Here is a 20185-nt window from a genome sequence, read left to right on the forward strand (position 1 = left end):
TTTAATGCAAGGCCTTCTATAGGAATTTAAATTGTTACTTTATTTTGTTTGGGTTGCTGCTTAGTTTTTTTTATTTGCACAGATTAATTAAACCAGAGAACCCTCTAAACGCTTAATTCAACTACTCAACACGCTCTTCTAGTTACGCCCTAACTTTCAAATAATTTTCTCTCAGGAACACATGAAATGTAATTAAATCCAGAAGATGCAAGATGCAGGTAGTGTATAAAATAGGCCTCATACAAATTAAGAAAATGATATGCGCCGTTCCAGAAGGACACCTCAGACGAGCAGCGGGGAGGCGTGCAGATGCTGATGATGGGTTGCATGATGGGTCGACAGATGTGGTTCCTCCTTTGATTTCTAAGTGCTCATGAGCTTCTTTCTCGCTCATTAGCCACAAATTTCCATCCTTTTTTTTTTTTCTTCCCCTCCAACATTTAACTGAAGCCCAGGAACAGCAGGAAATGAAGAGTTGGTCATAAACAGATGCCACTTGTATGCTGTGTTACCCTTCTCTCATTTTCTCTCTTCATTTCCATATCTCCTTCTGCCTCACAAAGCCACATGCATGCACTCAGACACAGGGACACACACGTCATAGTTAATGATGTTTGGCCGTCTCCCCTACGGGCAGACCTGTTGCTGGGTTTATCTTTATCTGCAGCGACCGAGACGCGCATGGGAGCAGGTGGGAGGGGCTGTGAGGGAAGGGGGGGCTGCTGTCTGGAGGTGAGATGCTTAGGAGGAGGCGCAGGCGTGCCATTTGACTCCAGGGGCCAGAGTGTTGCAGCTGGCTGTTCCTTACACCTTCATCTGACCTCTACGAAGTACATGAGAGGCCAGTAGAGCTGAGAGAAGAAATATAAAACATGGCTGTGTCCTAAATTCATCTCCTCTGTCTTCTATCTTATTGCAAGAAGCAGTGCAGGTGCTAAGCTAATGCTTTTTTTGTCACAAAAAAACACTAGCAAGTAACATTACTACAGAAAAACGAGATTGAATTACCCTGGATATATAATTGAAATGCATGTTCCTAAATGTATTATGCAAGCAATATTCAGACTTTACACATGAAATGCACACAAGAGGTTAAAACACAAACAATCACTGTCCAAAACATCGCCACCACAAAATGCATCCGTGCATATGTTCAAAATACTTAAGCTACAAAACTACATTCTATTAGCTAGAGCTGAATATAGTAAAGCAGAGTCATCAAAGGTCACTTTGGAACTAGCCAGAAGCTGGCTAGCTGCTGTAGCTAAAATTAGCTGATGCAATAAGCACATAACAGAGTTAGCTAACTTAAATATAGCAAAGCCGAGTCATCAAAAGTCACTGTCGAACCGGTCTCTAGCCAGCCAGAAGCTAGCTAGCTGCCTGCAAGCTGTATCTAACATTAGCTGAGGGAATAAGCACATGACAGAGGTAGCTAACTTAAATATAGTAAAGCAGATTCATCAAATGTCACTTTGGAACCGGTCTCTACCTAGCCAGAAGCTAGCTAGCTGCCTGCGAGCTGTAGCTAACATTAGGCGAGGCAAACAGCACATAGCTAACAGAAATAGCTAACTTAAAGCTAAGGACGCCAACTTACAACATAAATGTAGCTCCTTCAGACAGCCCTCTTCTTCATAGTCATCTCCACCGTCCTCTTTAGCCTCCATATTTAGCATTTTGTTTTGCGCTAATAAAAGTAAAATAGTCTGTAATCAGTTAATTAGCCAACACACTAGAACGCACCAATTAGTTATATTATCCTGAATAGATTTTTGTGTTTTTTGCTGAACTAGAAACTTGTATTTTTTATTATACATAAAAGCCAAATCCATTTCTTTCTATTGAAATGTTTTTTAGTCCATAAATGTTCTTTCTCTCAAAATTACTGGGCGGAGGTCGGGCTTGGGGGCATTTTTTTAGGGGGAACTTAAGACCCTGCTATAGCTCCTCCCTCCCGCCTCTGTTGTATGCTCATCAGCCGTGTGATATTTGCTCTCCTGTGAAAAAAGCATGTTCCAAATGTCAGATCTGTCTGTTTCTCCTTGTAATTTCCTCCCCGTCTTTGTCTGTCCTTCTCTTCACCGCTTCCACTTTGTGTACCCGGCTGCCCTCTCTAGCCTTCTGCGTCTCTCACTTTCTCTCACCCTGTGCTTTTCCTCCCTGTAGGCATTCATGTCCATGTTCCAGATCCTAACCCAGGAGGGCTGGGTGGATGTCATGGACCAGACTCTGGTGGCTGTAGGTCACATGTGGGCTCCCGTGGTGGCCATTTACTTCATCCTCTACCATCTGTTTGCTACCCTGGTGAGAAACTTACTTTGACTTATTTGACTTCTATATTTGAAAGAGCAAACAACCTGTTGAATTAAAGTTATGTATTGCATGTTTGCTGCAGGATTCTTTTCAAGCTCATATTCTTTTATTTCAGTAAAAGCAGGTTTGGGAAATAAGTGGCAAAAGGGGACATTAAGTGTTTTCCTAATGCTTTCAATTAGAGCCCCCGTCCCTTCAGTGTGCTCTCAAGTGCTACATCTTATCACGGTTAATCAGACTTGTAGGCATAAGAAGTGCTGACATTTCAGTGTTTGGCCTTCTGATATGGGGAGACATCAGACAGCATAGACAGTCTCCTGATGACTCACGCTTCACCCCAGACAGACAGGAAGTCTTCCAGAACAGAACAAGCAACAAATGCAATTATGAGCCAGACTTTGTACTTTTCAAATAGCCTTATTTATATTAGGGTGATCACATTAACATTGTAATCTTCAATTCATTTCCTGGTCTCGGTTTTCAGATTCTGCTCAGTCTTTTCGTGGCTGTGATCCTGGACAATCTGGAGTTGGATGAAGACTTGAAGAAGCTCAAACAGGTAGGAGAGTTATTATAAATAACTTATGAGACTGGCTTCTTGAATCATTTATGCTCAGATCTATAAGAACAGTCATTGGCTGGGAATACAAACTATTCATTCATTTGCATTTATAGTATTGAAGTTCCAAATGGGATGAAAGAAATCTCTAATGAGTATCTTGTTTATTTGAGATGTGTCTGAGTTACGTGTGGGCTCAGTTTTGTTGCATTAATTAAACATGGATACAACTTATAAAACAAGTTATATATGATTAGAAGAGACAAATCACAGGCACTTACATGATAATCTGACGGTTTACCGCTTGTTTAAAAACAACTTTCACATGTTTTATAGAGGTGGCATGTTTGTTTTTGGATGTAAATCAGAAGAGAATAAGAAGAATGAAGTCTAATGACTGCCCACCCAGTTATGTGCATGCTTTTAATTGAGTCTAGGAAAGTTTTATTTACATGTGCATGACATGGCATTGCAAAGCAAAGCAGCTGTGGCTAGTTGGTTGTTACCTTTGGTGCCTTTAAAACCATGGTTCTCAACTGGTGGGTCGTGGAGCTGTTTTCAGTGGGTCGCGGAAGCGTGCTTGGGAAAAAAAAAAAAGTTGTGGCCAGAAGTGTATGCTGCGCTTTTATTTTGAAGGACATGGGTTTCCTATGACGTGCGTGCCGTAGCAGTGTAGTTTATCACACTCCATGTGTCCGCTGATTGGGTAATCCAGTTACATATTCATTCTTGAAACTTGATGAGACCTACAGTTGTTGCATTTATGTTGCAATGTTTTAGTTTATTTCTGTTGAAAAAAGGCTGTTAAATGAAAGAATTGTAGAGGGTATATGTTGTTCTTCTTCTTATGCACTACCGTCTGCTTGTCATTTTGGTTGACTAAATGTGTTTTGTCATGTTGACATACGGGGATGTTTTGTTCCACCTGCACAGATTTTAATTAAATAAAATTCAGCGGTTAAAAATGTTGGTCGCGATTCATCATTAAGGAGGTGGTGGTGGGTGCAGAGGCTAGACCAGCTGAGAACCACTGCTTTTAAGCTTCTGTGAGGATTTTTTGGTTTGTGTAGATTTTGGCGCCCCCTGGGGACAAAGCTGTACCTCTTATCTCTTTGCTGATTTTGTCCTGTACAAGTTGTGTTTTTTAACAAAAGATCTCACCCTGCTTTCTTTAACAGTCATATGTATCACTCGCTTTAAATTTATTGCCCTGGAAAATGTAAACAAAGGCAGCGTGCAGTTAATCGCTTCGTCTGACACCTACCCCCCGCCAGCGGTTAATGGCATTAAAAATAACTATATAGAAATAATCACTCTTGTTGCTGATGGTCTGGTTTGCTTTTGTGGGTCATATCAAGTCATCAGAATTAATTTCAGTCTGTTTCATAACCAGTGAAAAACTCCTCACAGACACTTTAAATTACTCACTTTGTTTTTGTTTGCCTGCTTTTCTGTGGGCAGCAACAACCACAATGTCATTCACTTATTTTGAATAGAGATTTGGCAACTTGGCATGTTGAAAATATGTCCTCCAGAGTTCCGTTTGAATTGTTTCACTCCTTTGAAGTGAACAGATTCTCTTATTGTCATGTACTGTACTCAACTTTTATCATCCGTCTTTTTTATATCTGACTATTTTAAGATAGATGGCTGATTTGAGTTGAGGTCTAACTATGCTTCCTCTATTTGTGCTGGTGTTTGTTAGATATTAGGAGCGAGAAGAATTCTTGTGTATTCCTTTCAGTCGCCAAAATGTAACTGACATGCTAACAAATGTGCTCCTTTGTTGTTTGCGTCTCCATTTGATTTTAAAGCCGAGCCTTTTGTGTTGCTACCCTGGGAAGAGTGACAGAGTTGTATTATGCGCCCAAATGCGAGTTGTTTGTTCATTCTCACCTGTTTGCTGCTCTTCTCTAGAGGTTTGAGTGAGAGGGCAATTAAGTTTGAAAAAGCTGCCACTTAGACACACAAACACAAAAAGCGTTAGTGCGAGTCATCGCTCAACAGGTGAACTTTAATAAGCAATATCTCCATCCATTATCTATATATGCAGGCTGCACGGTGGTGCAGTGGTTAGCGCTGTTGCCTCACAGCTAGAAGCTAAAAGTTAGTTTAGTTTGCATGTTCTCCTCGTGCATGCGTGGGTTCCCTCCGGGGTCTCCAGCTTCCTCCCACAGTCCAAAGACATGCTTGTAAGGTTAATTGGTGACTCTAAATTGCCCATAGGTGTGAGTGTAAAAGGTTGTCTGTCTCTATGTGTCGGCCCTGTGATTGACTGGCGACCAGTCCAGGGTGTACCCCGCCCTTGCTCAATGACAGCTGGGATAGGCTCCAGCCCCCCGCGACCCTGAACAGGATAAGCAGTACAGATAATGGAACAGAGAGATGTGTAATATGAACCCCCCGGTCAGTTTCTGTTTCTGTTTGTATATCCATATGTTACACAAATAAATGAATCTTAAGCTCACTGACATTAACAGGATTTCACACACATGCTCACGTAAACGCCGTGCACTGTGCGCGCTCGTAGCTGTCTGCCAGGTCTCAGCTTGCCTGGGCAGGTTATTTCCCTCCCACAGCTGAGTGATTAGGCGCAGCGACTGTAAAATTGCCTATTTTACAGGTGCTTCAATCACGGATACGGAGACTGACTATAAATAGACCATAGATTGTGATCACCCTCCTACAAGAGACAAACATTCGGCAAAGAAAGAACCAATGGCATGACCAACCGTTCTATAAGAGACACACACATGTTGGCTGTGAGCGATGAGAAACCAATTACGGTGCATGTGATGAATCATTTTTCGCCCGCTGTTTGATGAACGACTTCATTGAGTTGGTAATGTTTGTTATTTGTCATTAATGTGACTTGTGTCCGTGACAGGCTCTTTTAAAAAGACCCCGTGGAGAAAACAGTATCACATAATGTGTTTTTTTTCTCCAGCTTGTTGAACTGTTTTGTTCCACGGAGCGTTCTGGGTTTGGAGTGGATATCAATCAAAATTTAGAGTGAGAGTTTGACACACTAAAACCCACGTGTGTACTCTCCTCCCTGAGACATTTTTAATCCTTTCCTCTTCACAGTTGGTGGAACACACAGACAGTTGCTGTGTTCAAATTAATTGGAAATAATGGGACAACAAATTGAAGCCGAATAAACTATTCAGAGAATGTGTTCAGGCAAATCATAGGATTTTGTCTTGGTGTTATTTGAAGTCAAATAAGGGCGGCTGTGTGCTGTTTTCGGTGGAAAGTGGGCTGCTATATGGGGAATAATTCATGGGGTAACATTGTTGATGGTACAATTAGCGGAAGTTAATGGCTAATGTGTCAAAATTAGCTAATCACAGGAGCATTTACTGTCATACAGAACACTAGATTTCCTGCTGTACCGTGGAGGAAATGATGTTTCTAAAAGTAGTCGATGAGTGTGTCTTACCCTGCCGTCCCCTTCCCCGTCATGCTTCATGTGTGTCGGAAACATTAGTTGGAAAAACCACTCAAACATGTCAGCTCATTTTAGATGCCATTGTGTTTGACTTCTACCCATGAAAGACTTCAATCATACTAGACGTGTGGTCGCAGGTGCCTGTGAAGAGCGTACGTGTCACACTGAATGAAAATGCCAAGCTTTGAGCGATAAGGCCCGTCTGCAGAAGTTTTAAATGATAATAGTGAACCATTCATTTTTTTGATAAGTGGGCGGCACGGTGGATCAGTGGTTAGCTCTGTGGCCTCACAGCTAGAAGGTTTCTGGTTCGAACTCTGGTTTGGCTGGCTGGGGTGTTTGGTTGTTCTCCCGTGCCTGCGGGGGTTCTCTCCGGGTACTCTGGCTTGTTAGGTTAATTGATGACTCCTGTTTGTAGGTGTGAATATAAGCATGTGTGTTAGCCCTGTGATTAGCCCGCCTCTCGCCCTATGACAGCTCGGATCAGCTCCAGCCCGCAATTGCAACCCTTCGCAGGATAAGCTATATAGATAATGGATGGATGCAGTCAAAGCAAATGTCATGTTAACTAAAATAATAACTGTCAACATATAATGCATTTGTTTATTTAGAAGTAAGACATCTTTGTCAACATTTACAGCTCAATTTATCACAAAGACTGTATAAAACAAACGGAAGTAGCCACTGTGACTTGTCGCCATCTTTCTTTTTAGCAACCGACCATATTTGAACAGCAGGGACCGCTTGCGACTTGTCATCAACAAAGTTCATATCCCCCCGCTGGCTTCCAGTTGCTGCTCGCATCAAAACCCTGTTGCAACAAAAACGTCTCCTGCCTACTTGAACGCCCTCATCCAGGTCTACGCTCCATCCCGCCCACTCTCTGCCAATGAAAGGCGCCTGGTACTCCCATCACAACAGGGCCCTAAGTCACTAGCTGGACTCTTCTCAGTAGTCCCCCGGTGCTGGAATGAGCTTCCATTCGAGTCCCTTTCCACCTTCAAGAAGAAGCTAAAGACCCTTATTGATATTATTAATGATGGTATATATATATATGTATATATCATAAATAAAGTACTTCACATAAATAAAGTACTTCTTTACGCCCTGTGCATTGTCTGTGCTCTGCCTGTTGGCACCAGTGTCCAATCACACTTGAAGCTGTCTGTTGGCACTTCCTGACTTTGCTCCTGTCTCGATCGTTGCTTTTTGTTATATTAACTCTCAGATGTACGTCGCTTTGGACAAAAGCATCTGCTAAATGAATTGTAACTTTGATGTAAATTGGACTATTATTATATTATATTACGTAAGGAAAATGTTTACTGTGGTGATAAATCAAGTAAGAAGTGTGGTAGTTTGCTTCTGGTGTCTTACTATTGGACTTCATCTGTAAACCAGTGAAGCTGCCCCTGCTGGCCTTTTTAAAGACTGCAGGTTTAAAGCAACTGTAAAGCAAACTGCTGCTTTGGCCACCCTTTAAAACCAGAGGCTGTATAATATACAGTCTATGCGTTATCATAACCCCTGCGGGCCAATAGCTGGCCAGTTTCCTCTCCGACTGCATTTTCCTGCACACCATATAATAACATTGTTGTTTAGTCGGACAAAACTTTGACCCATGCTCGGAATTCATTTTACTTTTAAGCATAATAGTTTTTTTAGTGGTCCTGTGAGTGTGTTTCTGCAGCATCAGTAGATGCATATAGGCAGGGAAATACCTGTGAGTCACAACGTGTAAAAAATTACACACCTGAGAGACCAAGCAGTGTTTGTCTAGCCGTAAGTATAGAATCACCTTATGACTCACAGAGCTAAAAATAGAATGGATGTTGTTAAAAGCTGCGTAAAAGTAGAACACCTGTGACAGATAGCAACATTAAAATACTTTTATTCATACTATCAAAAGTGCACTCTAACAGCTTTAACTTCCATCATCAAATATCTGCCTTATACTGCCTTTTACTGCTCTCAATGGAGCATTTATAAATCAGCTTGGATGGTTACCAGGCAACACGTTTAGCCGTCATCATGTCATCATCAGGGCTGGTTTATATCTCAACCTGTCACTCCTCGAGAAAAAGCTCTTTTTCCTTCATTGGCGCCATAACCAGGTGTGTGTTTGTGAATCAGCAGGGCCGTGCCGCGTCTGCCCGTGTTGCTGATTCGATAACGACATCATCAATAAGGCATGCAGCTTAAAACATCTGTCTTCATTTGAATGCTGATTGCAGTCCAGCCTGTCAGGGGAACGACTTGCATCTGTCAACCTGGACAGACCATTTGTCTTGATTTGGTTTTGGCTGCCCGAGAGTCGAAGCTTAAAACGGCAGGAGGAAACAAAGAGGCTTGTGGGTAGTCGCACTTAGATCACGCTTTGCTGAATTATATGACCGCTTTAATGCTGTGTGATGTTAGCTGTTGGTGGGCGAAGAGTTCTGAATCGGTGTATTGCAATCACTACTTTTAACACACACACACAAACCCATACACACACATACAGGTGCACACACAAATACATGTGCTGGTGCATATAAAGAGTGGTCATTAATAATTAGGGAGGTGAAGATAAGCCGGGCTGTAGCAACCATCAACAACCGGTTTATTCCATCAAGAGCCCCGAGAGCAGCAGACGGAATGTCTTGATGACACACACACAGACGAATGTGTGCACCAGTGCATGCTCCACTCATCAGTGTTGATTAGGATAATGCATTTATTGCGTGAAATTAGGTTTGCTCGAAATTTTTAATGAAATGAAGGCTGGGACAGGAGAAAGGTAGACAGCAGAGGAAAGCAGAAGTGAAGGGAAGAAGGAGACACCCTTCCAACACACACACACACACATTCACATATCATGCCCAAGGGTGTGTTTCTGTCCGTCGCTGAAACTTGGGAAAGCTTTAAACTGCTCCTGAAATATCGTTTTAAAACATTTATGCTGTGCAAAAGAAATGATTGATGCTTGCGCTCTGGTGTCACTGAGATTACTTGGCTCAGACAAACGGAACACAGTGTGGCTAAGTTTAAAATGAATGTTTGCGTCGATCACTGTCAATAATCACTCACCCTGACAGGTAAAGGGAGCACATGCTTATGTAGACCTTATTCACAAAACACAGACAGTCTTTAAATGAAAATGGCTACGGGACAGCATTCAGCAAAAAATGAAAATACTAACACAGGGCTTTTGTCTTACTGGTTGTAAAAATAACAGTCAGTATTACTGGCTTGCCTATAATTACATATTAATTAATGTAATAACTGTGCAATTCTTATTTCAATTAAAATTTCAAATTGAAAACTTTAAACATGCAAAACTGTAAAATTTTAATTTCGTCCCCAAAAAATGTAGACGTGCTGTCGCCTCACAGCTAGAAGGTTCCTGGTTCGAATCCCGGTTCGGACGTAGTCGGCCTTTCTGAGTTTGTATGTTCTCCCCGTGCATGTGTGGGTTCCCTCCCGTTACTCCAGCTTCCTACCACAGTCCAAAGACATGCTTGTTAGGTTTATTGGTGACTCTTAAGCCGCTTTCCCACTGGTCAAAAACCCGTCTTTTTTGCTTAATGGGAAAGGCTACAATCGGGATTCAGACCCGGGTCAAATGACTCTGCAGTAGACCCTGGTAATTATCGCCTCGGCTCCAATCGGCACTGATGGCAAAACAAAACCCGTGTCAACACGCTAATCTCCGCCCCCTGTTCGGCGCGATGCTATGCTCCGTCGGTAACTTCTGCAACTCCTCGTCATCTCAGCTACAAATTCCGCCCGTCTCCGTCCGAGCAGCACTCGAACATCGTTCCAAATTCGTCTGCGCCGAGTTTGATACACAGACTGAATGAGTTATAGATACAATAAAGACCTAACCACATCTTCACTGTTTACTTACTCTGTCTCTGGCACATTTGTGACGTCAGACGGTGACGCAGGAGAAAAGAGACCGAAAGCAGAATACTTCACTGGCAATGGGAACAGAGATGATCAGCATCTATAAGCGGGTCTTCCTGGATCTGAAAAACCTGCGTCAATGCGCTAATTGCGATGAGAAAAGGGTATTAATATGCCCGTAGGTGTTAGTGTGAGCGTGAAAGGTTGTCTGTCTCTATGTGTCAGCCCTGTGATTGACTGGCGATCAGTCCAGAGTGCACCCAGCCTGTCGCCCAATGACAGCTGGGATAGGCTCTAGCACCCCTGTGAACCTGAACAGGATCAGCAGTGTAGATAATGGACGGATGGAAAAAAATGTAAAGAAAAAGTTTAATTTAGATGGAAAGTTAGAAATTGAATGTTGATTCATTTCAGTTTTTAGTTGAAGTTTGAGTCCCATTGTTTTTGCACAGTTGAAGACGATTGTTGGAGCAGCTCTTCACTGCACGGCAGGTGTGCGTTTGGGTGACTGTCAGGAACAACAACATTGGACTTCTTTTTTTCTTCAAGTAACAGGATTCCAAAAGTATTTCCCTGAAAAAAACTTTATTAAACTTTTTTACAGTCATTACAAAAACAGTATGGAGGTTGGTACATGCCATCTTTGTAGTTAGGCTAGGCCTCAGGCTTGTTTACTTCTCTATAATTCAAATTAGTAGATTTGTTATGTAAAACAATAAAAGCTGTTGAGTGGATATGTTGCTAAGTTGTTTGACAACAACACTGAAGAAGCTATACTGTCATTACTACCATAATTATTCTGAAGAGGATGGCATTTTACCTCTATCCCTGCTACAATTCATCTTGACCCTTCTTTTATTTTTGTATTACCTTGCGGTCTAAGCTCAGTCAGCAGTAAACGTAACATAACAGACCGTCCTAGTGAGACATCTAAAATGTTAAAGAGACGCCCAAAAACACCATTTTTCAATCAGAGGACGATAACAAGAAATGGTCCAAAAGCTGCCTGAGATTTGAAAAACGAGTTTGTCTCTTGGACGTCGTTATTGCTCCACCTTCATCAGCGGTGTCACAGGTCGGTGGGCTTTGTGATGGGAAAGAGTGATGGCCAATCTCCATCCCACAAATCATCCCTGCCCACAGAGCAATGTCTGCAGGAGCACGGGGAGGTGCAGGCAGAGGGGAGAATGTTTATCCTGTGCCCGTCGATATCAACCAAACAGAGGGGTGTTTACCCCTAAGGGCAGTGATGATGATGATAATGTGTGTATGAGTGTGTCTGCGTTTGTGTGTATGGATATGAATTGTCAGTGGTGATAAATTTGTGCGTGTTTTTGCGTACACACTGTATTTTTTTGTGTGTGTTTGTGTGAAAGTGGGAATGTGCGGCAATCAAACAGGTCCCGAGGCCAGGTGGATGAGTCATGAGGAGCACATTGGGGAAACTGTGCAAGTTAAAAGCTCAGGCACAGAGCAGGAAAAGCCAAAAGCGTAGCTCGTCTGTTTACGTAATGCATGCAGACAGACAGGACGTGTGAATCCTTTGCTCACTGACCTCTGAGACCTCTCGCTTTGACCTTTGACATGTTATCTTTGTCTCCGTCAAAGTCTGCCAGGTTCTTCTGAGAAGAGAGGAGACGGTGTAGCCGTGGGAGAGGTTACCATATAAAGGAAATAACGTATGTGGTATGGGCACAGCAATTGTATTAATGGAACAAAGACTCTCAACCTGTATGAGAGTCTTTCAGTTATACTTAACTGTTTGTCATGATCAGGAAATACACACAGTAGAGCTTATTGGCTACAATATGAAGATTGTCAGTTACATAGAGTTCAGTTAAGTCACTTCCTGTTGCCGAATAAGTTAACAGCCTCTACTTAACCCCTGAAAGAAAGCCCCTTGCATTTGCAGTACTCTTTGGTGTTACCAACTGGGTGTCAAGGCACCATTACAGTGGAAAATCACCCAGTTGTGGTAGCTCCACCAGAGAGAGTGGGTGAAAGGGGTGAATTGTTTTCTCTGGTCTCTGCTGAGTTAATAATAATAATAAAAAATAATAATAGTAACTTGGATTTAAAGAAGGTTTTGAGTAGTTTTTATACATTATATCACTTTAGGGAGAGAGTTCCAGAGGGTGGGGGCTGCCACACTGAAGGCTCTCTCCCCAAAAGTCTGCAGGTGGGTGTGGGGGATGATGAGCAGGCCGTGTCTGAGGCACGGGGTACAGGGATGGAGGAGGTCAGAAAGGTACGGTGGGGCCACGGCGTAGAGGGATTTGCAGGTGAACAGGTGGATTTTATAGGAGATGCGGGACCTGACCGGGAGCCGAGAAGGTGGATGAGAGTGGGGGTGATGTGTTGCCAGGGCTCGGTGTGGGTGAGAACCCTGGCAGCACAGTTCTGCACAAAGTGGAGCCTGCCCAGGGATTCGCAGGGTATCCCAGACAGGACTCCAATGCAGTAGTGCAGACGGGTGGTGATGAGGGCATGTATGAGGGTCTCTGCCACGGAGTGATGGTCAGATCCTGGAAGTGTTTTTGAGGTGGTAAAATGCAGATTGTGTGACTGGATGACCCCCAAGTTGCGGACCTCTGGGGATGTGTGGATGGAGCAGCCGCGTTGAAAATTAAATGGTTAAAATAAAAGTGATTTGCACTTAAATGAAAAAGTGTAAAATCTTGAAAAAGATTGAAGACAAACAGTAAAAACCATCAGTGAGGAACATGTTTGGCCTTCAGAGTGAGGTCCAAAAACACAACAGTAATCACTGCTTATCAAAATAGCTGCTGATAAATCTGTGCTTAATCACAGTTCCAATAGCTGTATCTGTATCCTATTAAAAAATCCACTACTAATTAGGCTGTAAATGCTTTCATACTCTGCCCTGGTCATGCTGTTAGTCATCTCTCTCAAGGTGTTGCAATCCGATCCGTTATACTCTGTACATTGTTCCATTCATGTATTTACCCAGTAGCCTCTGGACTTTGGTATTTTAAAGCCAGACCCTCAAAGGCCTCGGGAAAGGATTTCCTCTGCACTCACTCGAGGATAATTGTTGTGGAAAATCTTACAGATTTGATGTTTGGTTCAGTTTAAAGCTGCAGAAATAACTCTTTGTTCCAAAGCGTGTACCAGCTAACCATACTGCCATCTAGTGCAGGACCTACACATGCAACATTTGAATCATGATTTGTTATTGTTGAAGGATTTATGGCTCGACCCGACAATCAGAGAGTGTGTGTGTGTGTGTGTGTTAATAATTGTTTCTCCGTACAGCAAAGATCTATGTGCACATCAATTGCGGTATGAATGATGATGATGAATGACTACTCTCTCCGAGCCCCAATATATTATCAGTTTAACAGACATGTTTGCGAGGGAGGGCTCGGCAACGCATGAACATCCCCAAAGAAACGCTGTGGGGAGTTCCACACGCCGCAGACAGATGGTGCGATGTGACACCGAGGTAATCAGATTGCTGCCCCCAGTGTGTCGGGCTTGTCAAAGTTAGCGCGGAGAGACGCGTGGCGCTGACAGTGTGTGGTCGTCAGTCGAATTGCGTCTATCTTCTTGCTCCATATTTGTCAGTGGATGTGGCATTGACTGTGAGAGATCAAACAGAGGGAGGAGGAAGAGGACGGGGAGGGGAGGGGAGATGGAGGGAGCGATAGAGGTGGAGGGAGAGGAAGGAATACAGGAGGAGCAGAAAGATGTTTTCTTTGGGGTGTAGATGAGGTGTAACAGTAGTCACTGTTCAGCTGTGACAGGAACATATCGACGTGTGCCTTTATTTACATATGTGAGGCGTGTTTGTACACGTGCACTCTGCCTGCTCATACATTTTGTTAAGGGGAATTTAGTTTCACCAAATGCGTTAGTTATGGAGCGATTGTATTATGGCTTCCCACCAAGGGTTCCATTATTTATGAATTAAACTAAAAGCCTGTCCTCCATTTACGTGATTTAATGGCCCAAGGACTTATTTAGGGATTTAATGGAGGAGAAGAAAGGCGAGGAAGACGGATGAAGCAGAGAAAAGAGGAGAGTGCCCCATTGAGAATTTGTTTTTATCTTCTGAATGTCACCTTCAGTTTTCTATTGGACGACACTACAGACCCTGTGCCCCCCTGCCATGATTTAAACCGAGCATGAACACACACACACACGAATCTCTGTCAGGTCCGGATTTTAGTACAGGAAGTGTTCTGGTTTCCGTTTGTGGTACTTTTGTAATCCGAGTAATATTGACCGGTTATATGCGGCGTATGTAGGAAAAACAGTGGGTGTGTAATGCACCGTGATGACATCCCGGCTCCCATCAGCGGTCATCTGATGAGGATTTAGCTTCTAATAAACCTCTTTAAACAGACCTCTGCAGCAAGTTCAGCTCAAACGCCAAGGTCAACTTGAGACAAACTCGCTGTCTCATTAAAGCCGTTCAGCGTTCAGATTTCCCAACTTCCTTGAATGTTGATGTTGAATGTTGATGTTGAAATTTCAGCAAACTTAAGACCTGTTAATTGAAGTCAATCACAAGAAAAGGGGTTTCTTTGTCAGGTTCATACCGCTGATGTAAGCTAGAGTGCAGCCTCTGTGGAACTGACTATTGACAATGAAACTGAGACTCACCAGAAACAGATGAACGGGCGCTCCTTTGGGGGGAGGAATAACGCTGACATATTGCGAGAGGCAACGGACTGTTAACAATGCAGCGCGCGTAAAAGAAAGTCTTGGCTGGAAGTCCTTATCACTAAACGCTGGCTACACCAAGAACACTAGACATGTTCACTGTTGCTCCCAGAGGCTATTTTGTAGCCGATGGGTTCCAAGATTGCACACGCACTAACAGTCACAAGTCCATGCAAGCTGAGTCAAAACATTATCTGGCAATCACATGTGTAGTTTTCTCAGATTGTCTTTTTAGTATCTCAACTACTGAGAATATCGTTCCTGGAAACAGGAGGAAAAAAAAATGGAAGCGCATTAAAAGGTGTTCTTAGCAGCTTTGTTGTCAGAATTTAATGCAATGGTCAGTTATTGATTGAACAGTTTAGATACAAGATAGCGTTACAACCTGTTGGCTGTTTCTGTTTTATAATGAATATCCCCACTGATGTAATATGCAGAGACCAAGATGAAGATGTAAACAAAGTTAGATATACAAATGTAATGATGCTTAAAGCTCCTGTGAGGAACTTTCACTTTGTGTTGATTTTGGCGCCCCCTGTGGACAAAGCCATACCTCTTATGCTTTGCTGGTTTTGGCTAGCGGTTTTAGGCATTAAAAATAACTATATAGAAATAATCAATCTAGTCTGTGATGGTCTGGTTTGCTTTTTTAGGTAATATGGAGTAATCAGAATTTATTTAAGTCTGTCTCATAACCAGATAAAACTCATCCCAGGAGCTTTAAACTTACTAAAATAGTTTTTGTAGATGTTATTTTACATCTCCATTCATTATTTCCTCAAGCAAGGCATTTGATTACAGCACTAAAAAGGCAATAACTTCTTTTGAAGATTACTTTTTTTGGCATGTTTGTCTTTATTGATTGTGTATAATGAAGTATATATAGACAGGCAGGAAACGTGTTGAAAGCAAGGGAAATGACATCTAACAAAGGTTTCCAGCCAGGCATGTTGCCATTCAGGGAATGAAATTAGCACCTGCCACCTGCCAAATGCAGGCAAATGTTGGCTGTGGCAGGTAAAGATTTCAGGCCACCTGCCACCATGACAGAAAGGTTTTTCTTATATAAATAAACATTCTTTTTATCCACAGTCTTGTTAAGAAAAGCCAGTGATTAAAGTTATTAAATATTCTATTCACTTAGTGACTATGATTCTAAATTTTTCTAGATTTCACTAGAGCACACAAAAAACTGAGCTGTCAGTTATGTTACCTGCAATATTTTCAAGACTCAAAGCACAAGACCTGAACACAGAGGTGCACAGATATATAGTTCTGGATGTTGATATAAGGTATGAACTGTATCTGCTGTTGTTGTGGATGCTGGGGGTTAGCTATTAGAGGTTTACAGGCCGTGTGGCTTTACAGCAGCTCCACAGCACGGCTCATTACCCAGCTAATGAGAGGAGAGGGTGACCCGGCTGACTCGCTCTCAGCTCTTCCACCCCTGGGTGTTACAGCTCGACTGGCCCAAGGCCTGGGGAACCCAACCAAGACTGTGAGAATGTGGAGAGCAAATGGGTTAGCATGTGTGACAGGGACCACACATGATTTCTACGTGTGCTTTTTTACATGTTTGTACCATTGTGGATGATGGATTACACCTAAAGTAATGCTGTGCAGTCCATGACCACACATACGCACCCTCTGACACATGCACAGCTGTTGTCTGGTGTTGCTGCTGAATGGCAGGCTCTGATGTCTGAATGGTAAAATGCTGAAGACTGTACGCATCCTCCCACAGGCACTCGGTGAGTGTGTGTGGGCAGCAGTTATGTAGGCGGATGCTCATCAGTTCCTCATTGTTCTGTTGGCTACTCGCAGAGATATTCATACTTTTTTCGAGCATGCCTCTGAGGCACTTTTACCGCTCTGATCGGAGAGTTTAGAGGAATTGCAGATAAAACAAGTGTTCACAGGTTGATCTGAGTCAACAACTAGTGCTTGTTGCTTGTGCTTGTTATGCTAAAACACTCAAATGACCAAAATGCTTGAACGAGGTGAAAGATTTTATTATTTGTTCAGTTTTATCAGGTATTTCCATGTTGTCTGCCTGCAGTCGGGGGATCAGTTGTTAAAAAGTTACAAGGTTAATATTCAGCCTTTTACTGCATCTTTCAGTTGGATCCAGTGTTCTGTATGCTTGCTTACTTGCATGTAATCTTAAAATTGTAATCTCAAAGATCTCAGTTTCATTCTCTTTGGTGGCACCCATGGCGATAAACGGTAATTGCGGGAGCACACTTCCCAGATATCCAGACAGTGTTGCATGTGTGACGTCCACGGTTGGCTCCGGTTGTAACTCTTGATTTTCCTCGCTGACGGTCACTTTCCATTTCAGACTGAGCGTCAAATTTGTTTCTTTTTCTTTGGATTTTCACTTATTTTTGAAGTTGTATCTGTAGTCATCCATCTTTTCTTTGTTTGTTCAGCCATAGTAGATTACTGTTTAGCTCCACCTACCCTCTCTGGCAGACCAACCATTGCTGGGTGATGGAAACATGTCACTAACTAGGCGCCACTTCTGCAAATGCAAAGGCTTTCATCAGTGGGCCATAGGCTCAATCACCATTTTGTTACCTCATTCGGCAATAGTAGTGACTTAACAGACATTTATTTAAATGTAAATCTTCGGGATTATCACTTTATAAGCAAAGAATATAACATTGTATATTACTGTATATTATTCACTGTCAAATATTAAATCACTACAATGCGGAGTCCCCCAGGGCAGCTGTCTAGGACCTCTCCTGTATGCCATATTTACAAATGATCTACCATATGTATTAAAAAAAGGCAGGTATTCCTACATATGCAGATGATACTACAATGTATGAATCTGCAGAAAACAGCCAAGATCTTAACAAAATGCTTCAAGAAGATTTGATGCTGGTTTCTGAATCGGTTTCTGAATTTTACTTTATTTTTTTCATACATTTTGGTCCCATTGAGAGTGAATTCAACAGTATAGCAGGGTAGGCTTTAGGGCGAGGCTAACTGTGGTCTCTTCCGGTTTCAGTAATCATACATGACAGCAATTATGCAGATCTCAATGGCTTCATAGGGGGGCTACACAAACCAAAGGGTGATGTCACATAAGCTACGTCCACTTCTTTTATACCGTCTATGACATCACACAGATCCAGATGGGTCATCGTGCATTTAGCATGATGCTGCAATGGAGGGAACTTTGCTTGTTCTGCAGCTGTGTAATGATGGAGCCATGACCACCTGAGTATCTTGCATGCTATCATACTTATTGTATAGTAGTGTCATGATGGGGTTTGTCCCTATAAAACAGGCTTCTTTTGCTTAATTTAAATGCTTTTCATCCCCACAGGTTTTCACTCCCCGTCGTATTAAACCCGTTAGCAGCTTGTCTGAGACCATTTCCATGCTGACTACTTTATCTCCTCCCCATGCTCCCACTGAATTATGCCTATGACTAAATTTGGTCTAATGCTAATGGCCGGCATTAGCTTCTTTTTTTCCCCCCTCTCCCTCTCAGCCCTGGTCAGAAAAGCTGTGGAAATCCCAGACGGAAAGCTCCCAAGCTCAGCCGAGCCTGAAATTGGCTTGAATGGAGGGGGAAGCAGCAGCAGGTCACCTGAATGGGTCTCAAGGCAAAACACATTAGTCTCAGCTCCATTGTTACACCGGCATACACTAAATCTCCTCTGTGTCAGGCCAAGCACTACTTTTGATTTATCAACCATTCAGTTTGACATAAAGGGAAACACTGAGACATTTTCTCCAGCGCAGACAGGTAGAGACACACATGTGGAATGTGCAGAATGCATGTGTTCATTTCAAACACTCAGAGTGTTTTTTCTTGAACTCTCGAACCTGAAATAACTGTCTTCTTGGCCAAAGAGCCACATTAGCATTCATTTGGAGTCGTTTTTGTATCTACCTGGCGGAAGTCCAATATACTCACTCCTGTGCTATTTAGGTGTCCACACACTCCTGAGAGAAATCTGCATTTCACTCTACAGCTGCTAATTTCTCCACTCTGTCTACCAGATAGTTGTCTCTGTCTGTCGTGTGTCGCCAGGTGGGTGTGGAGCTCTGGGTTTATTAAGGGTGTTTAGGCAATTTCTTTCACACAAGCTGCATTTCCACTGCAGGAACTTTCCCCAGGAATCAGGGACTTTTAGAGGAACCCAAGCTCTTAATAAGGTCCCTGGACTTCCACCCAAAAGGTTCTTGCTTTAGGGTAGTACTTTCCAGAAGTACAGGAACTTTAGGGTTTAACTTTCAGTGCTTAACTTTTCTGATTGGTGGCGCACAGGTATGGCTTTTTCACACATCAACTTATTTGCCTAATCTTCACAGGTCTTTAAACCCACAGACAATAAGGGGCAGGAGGAACCTTTTAGCCCCTTGAAAAGAAACTCCTGGGACTCAGTTCTGGGTACTTTTGGTGGAAATGCACTTATAGGCTTCAAGGGGTCAAATGTGTATCTTTAAAATTGATGATATTGTCGTGTGCATTCCAGAGAAAGCGATTCCTCTTCTAACATACAGTAACACCTAAAACCAATAATCAGCTGAGACTAGATTTTGCTGGTAAGTGCTCTTTTCCTGAGCTCTTTCATGTCCCTGTGTGGTTTATTGATCCTTCGTATTGATCTGCCGGAAGGCCCAATGTGTTAGAACGTACAGTTAATAATGATCAATGGCTGCTTCCTTGTGCACCTGCCTGAACCTTTACCAGACAAGCCTTCAGCAGCGTCAGTATTAAGGAGACTATAGTTTTTGTGCTGCTCCTGGACTTTATAAGCTTTACTCTCAGGCAGCACAGCTCGTTCCTAAATAGAAAAATCTTTTTGTTCATGGTGAAGTGGCTTCTGTTTTGCCTTGCTGGGGTAAATTGAAATTAAACTCGGTGCATCCTAATTTATTTCCACAGTAGGGGGGTTCCCAGATGCAACATATAAATAAATAAACAGAAGGACATGAATAATTGCGCATCAATTTCTTCTTGTCTTTTTATGAGAATAGATTTTAATTGCATTATCCCCCCTCTCCCTGCAGCTATAGATTTTTCCTCTTTTTGGTTAATAAAAAGAAAATAACATCAGTAAAGGAGGCAATGAACAGAATCTGATGTTGAAACTTGAGATTTAAAGTGGTAATCTCGGAGATCTCAGTTTCGTTCTCTTTGGCGGCACCTGTGGCGATAAACGGTCATTGCGGGAGCACACTTCCAAGATATCCAGACAGTGTTGCATGTGTGACGTCCACGGTTGGCTCCGGTTGTAACTCTTGATTTTCCTGGC

At 42.6% G+C, this 20185-nt stretch overlaps 1 protein-coding gene across 3 annotated transcripts in view; it reads left to right on the forward strand.

The window, feature by feature from the left end:
- Nucleotides 1–20185, forward strand: part of nalcn (sodium leak channel, non-selective) — an 88213-nt gene that overhangs the window by 46009 nt on the left and 22019 nt on the right. For all 3 annotated transcript variants that reach the window (XM_069663115.1, XM_069663113.1, XM_069663114.1), the window contains exons 15-16: nt 2170–2307; nt 2801–2875. In XM_069663115.1, the coding sequence (XP_069519216.1) occupies nt 2170–2307; nt 2801–2875 (213 nt within the window). The remainder of the gene's footprint in view (nt 1–2169; nt 2308–2800; nt 2876–20185) is intronic.

The sequence above is a fragment of the Semicossyphus pulcher genome, unplaced genomic scaffold (genome assembly GCF_022749685.1).
Source record: "Semicossyphus pulcher isolate SPU_LCO1_2020_fin unplaced genomic scaffold, fSemPul1.0.p SCAF_15, whole genome shotgun sequence".
Taxonomy (NCBI): domain Eukaryota; kingdom Metazoa; phylum Chordata; class Actinopteri; order Labriformes; family Labridae; genus Semicossyphus; species Semicossyphus pulcher.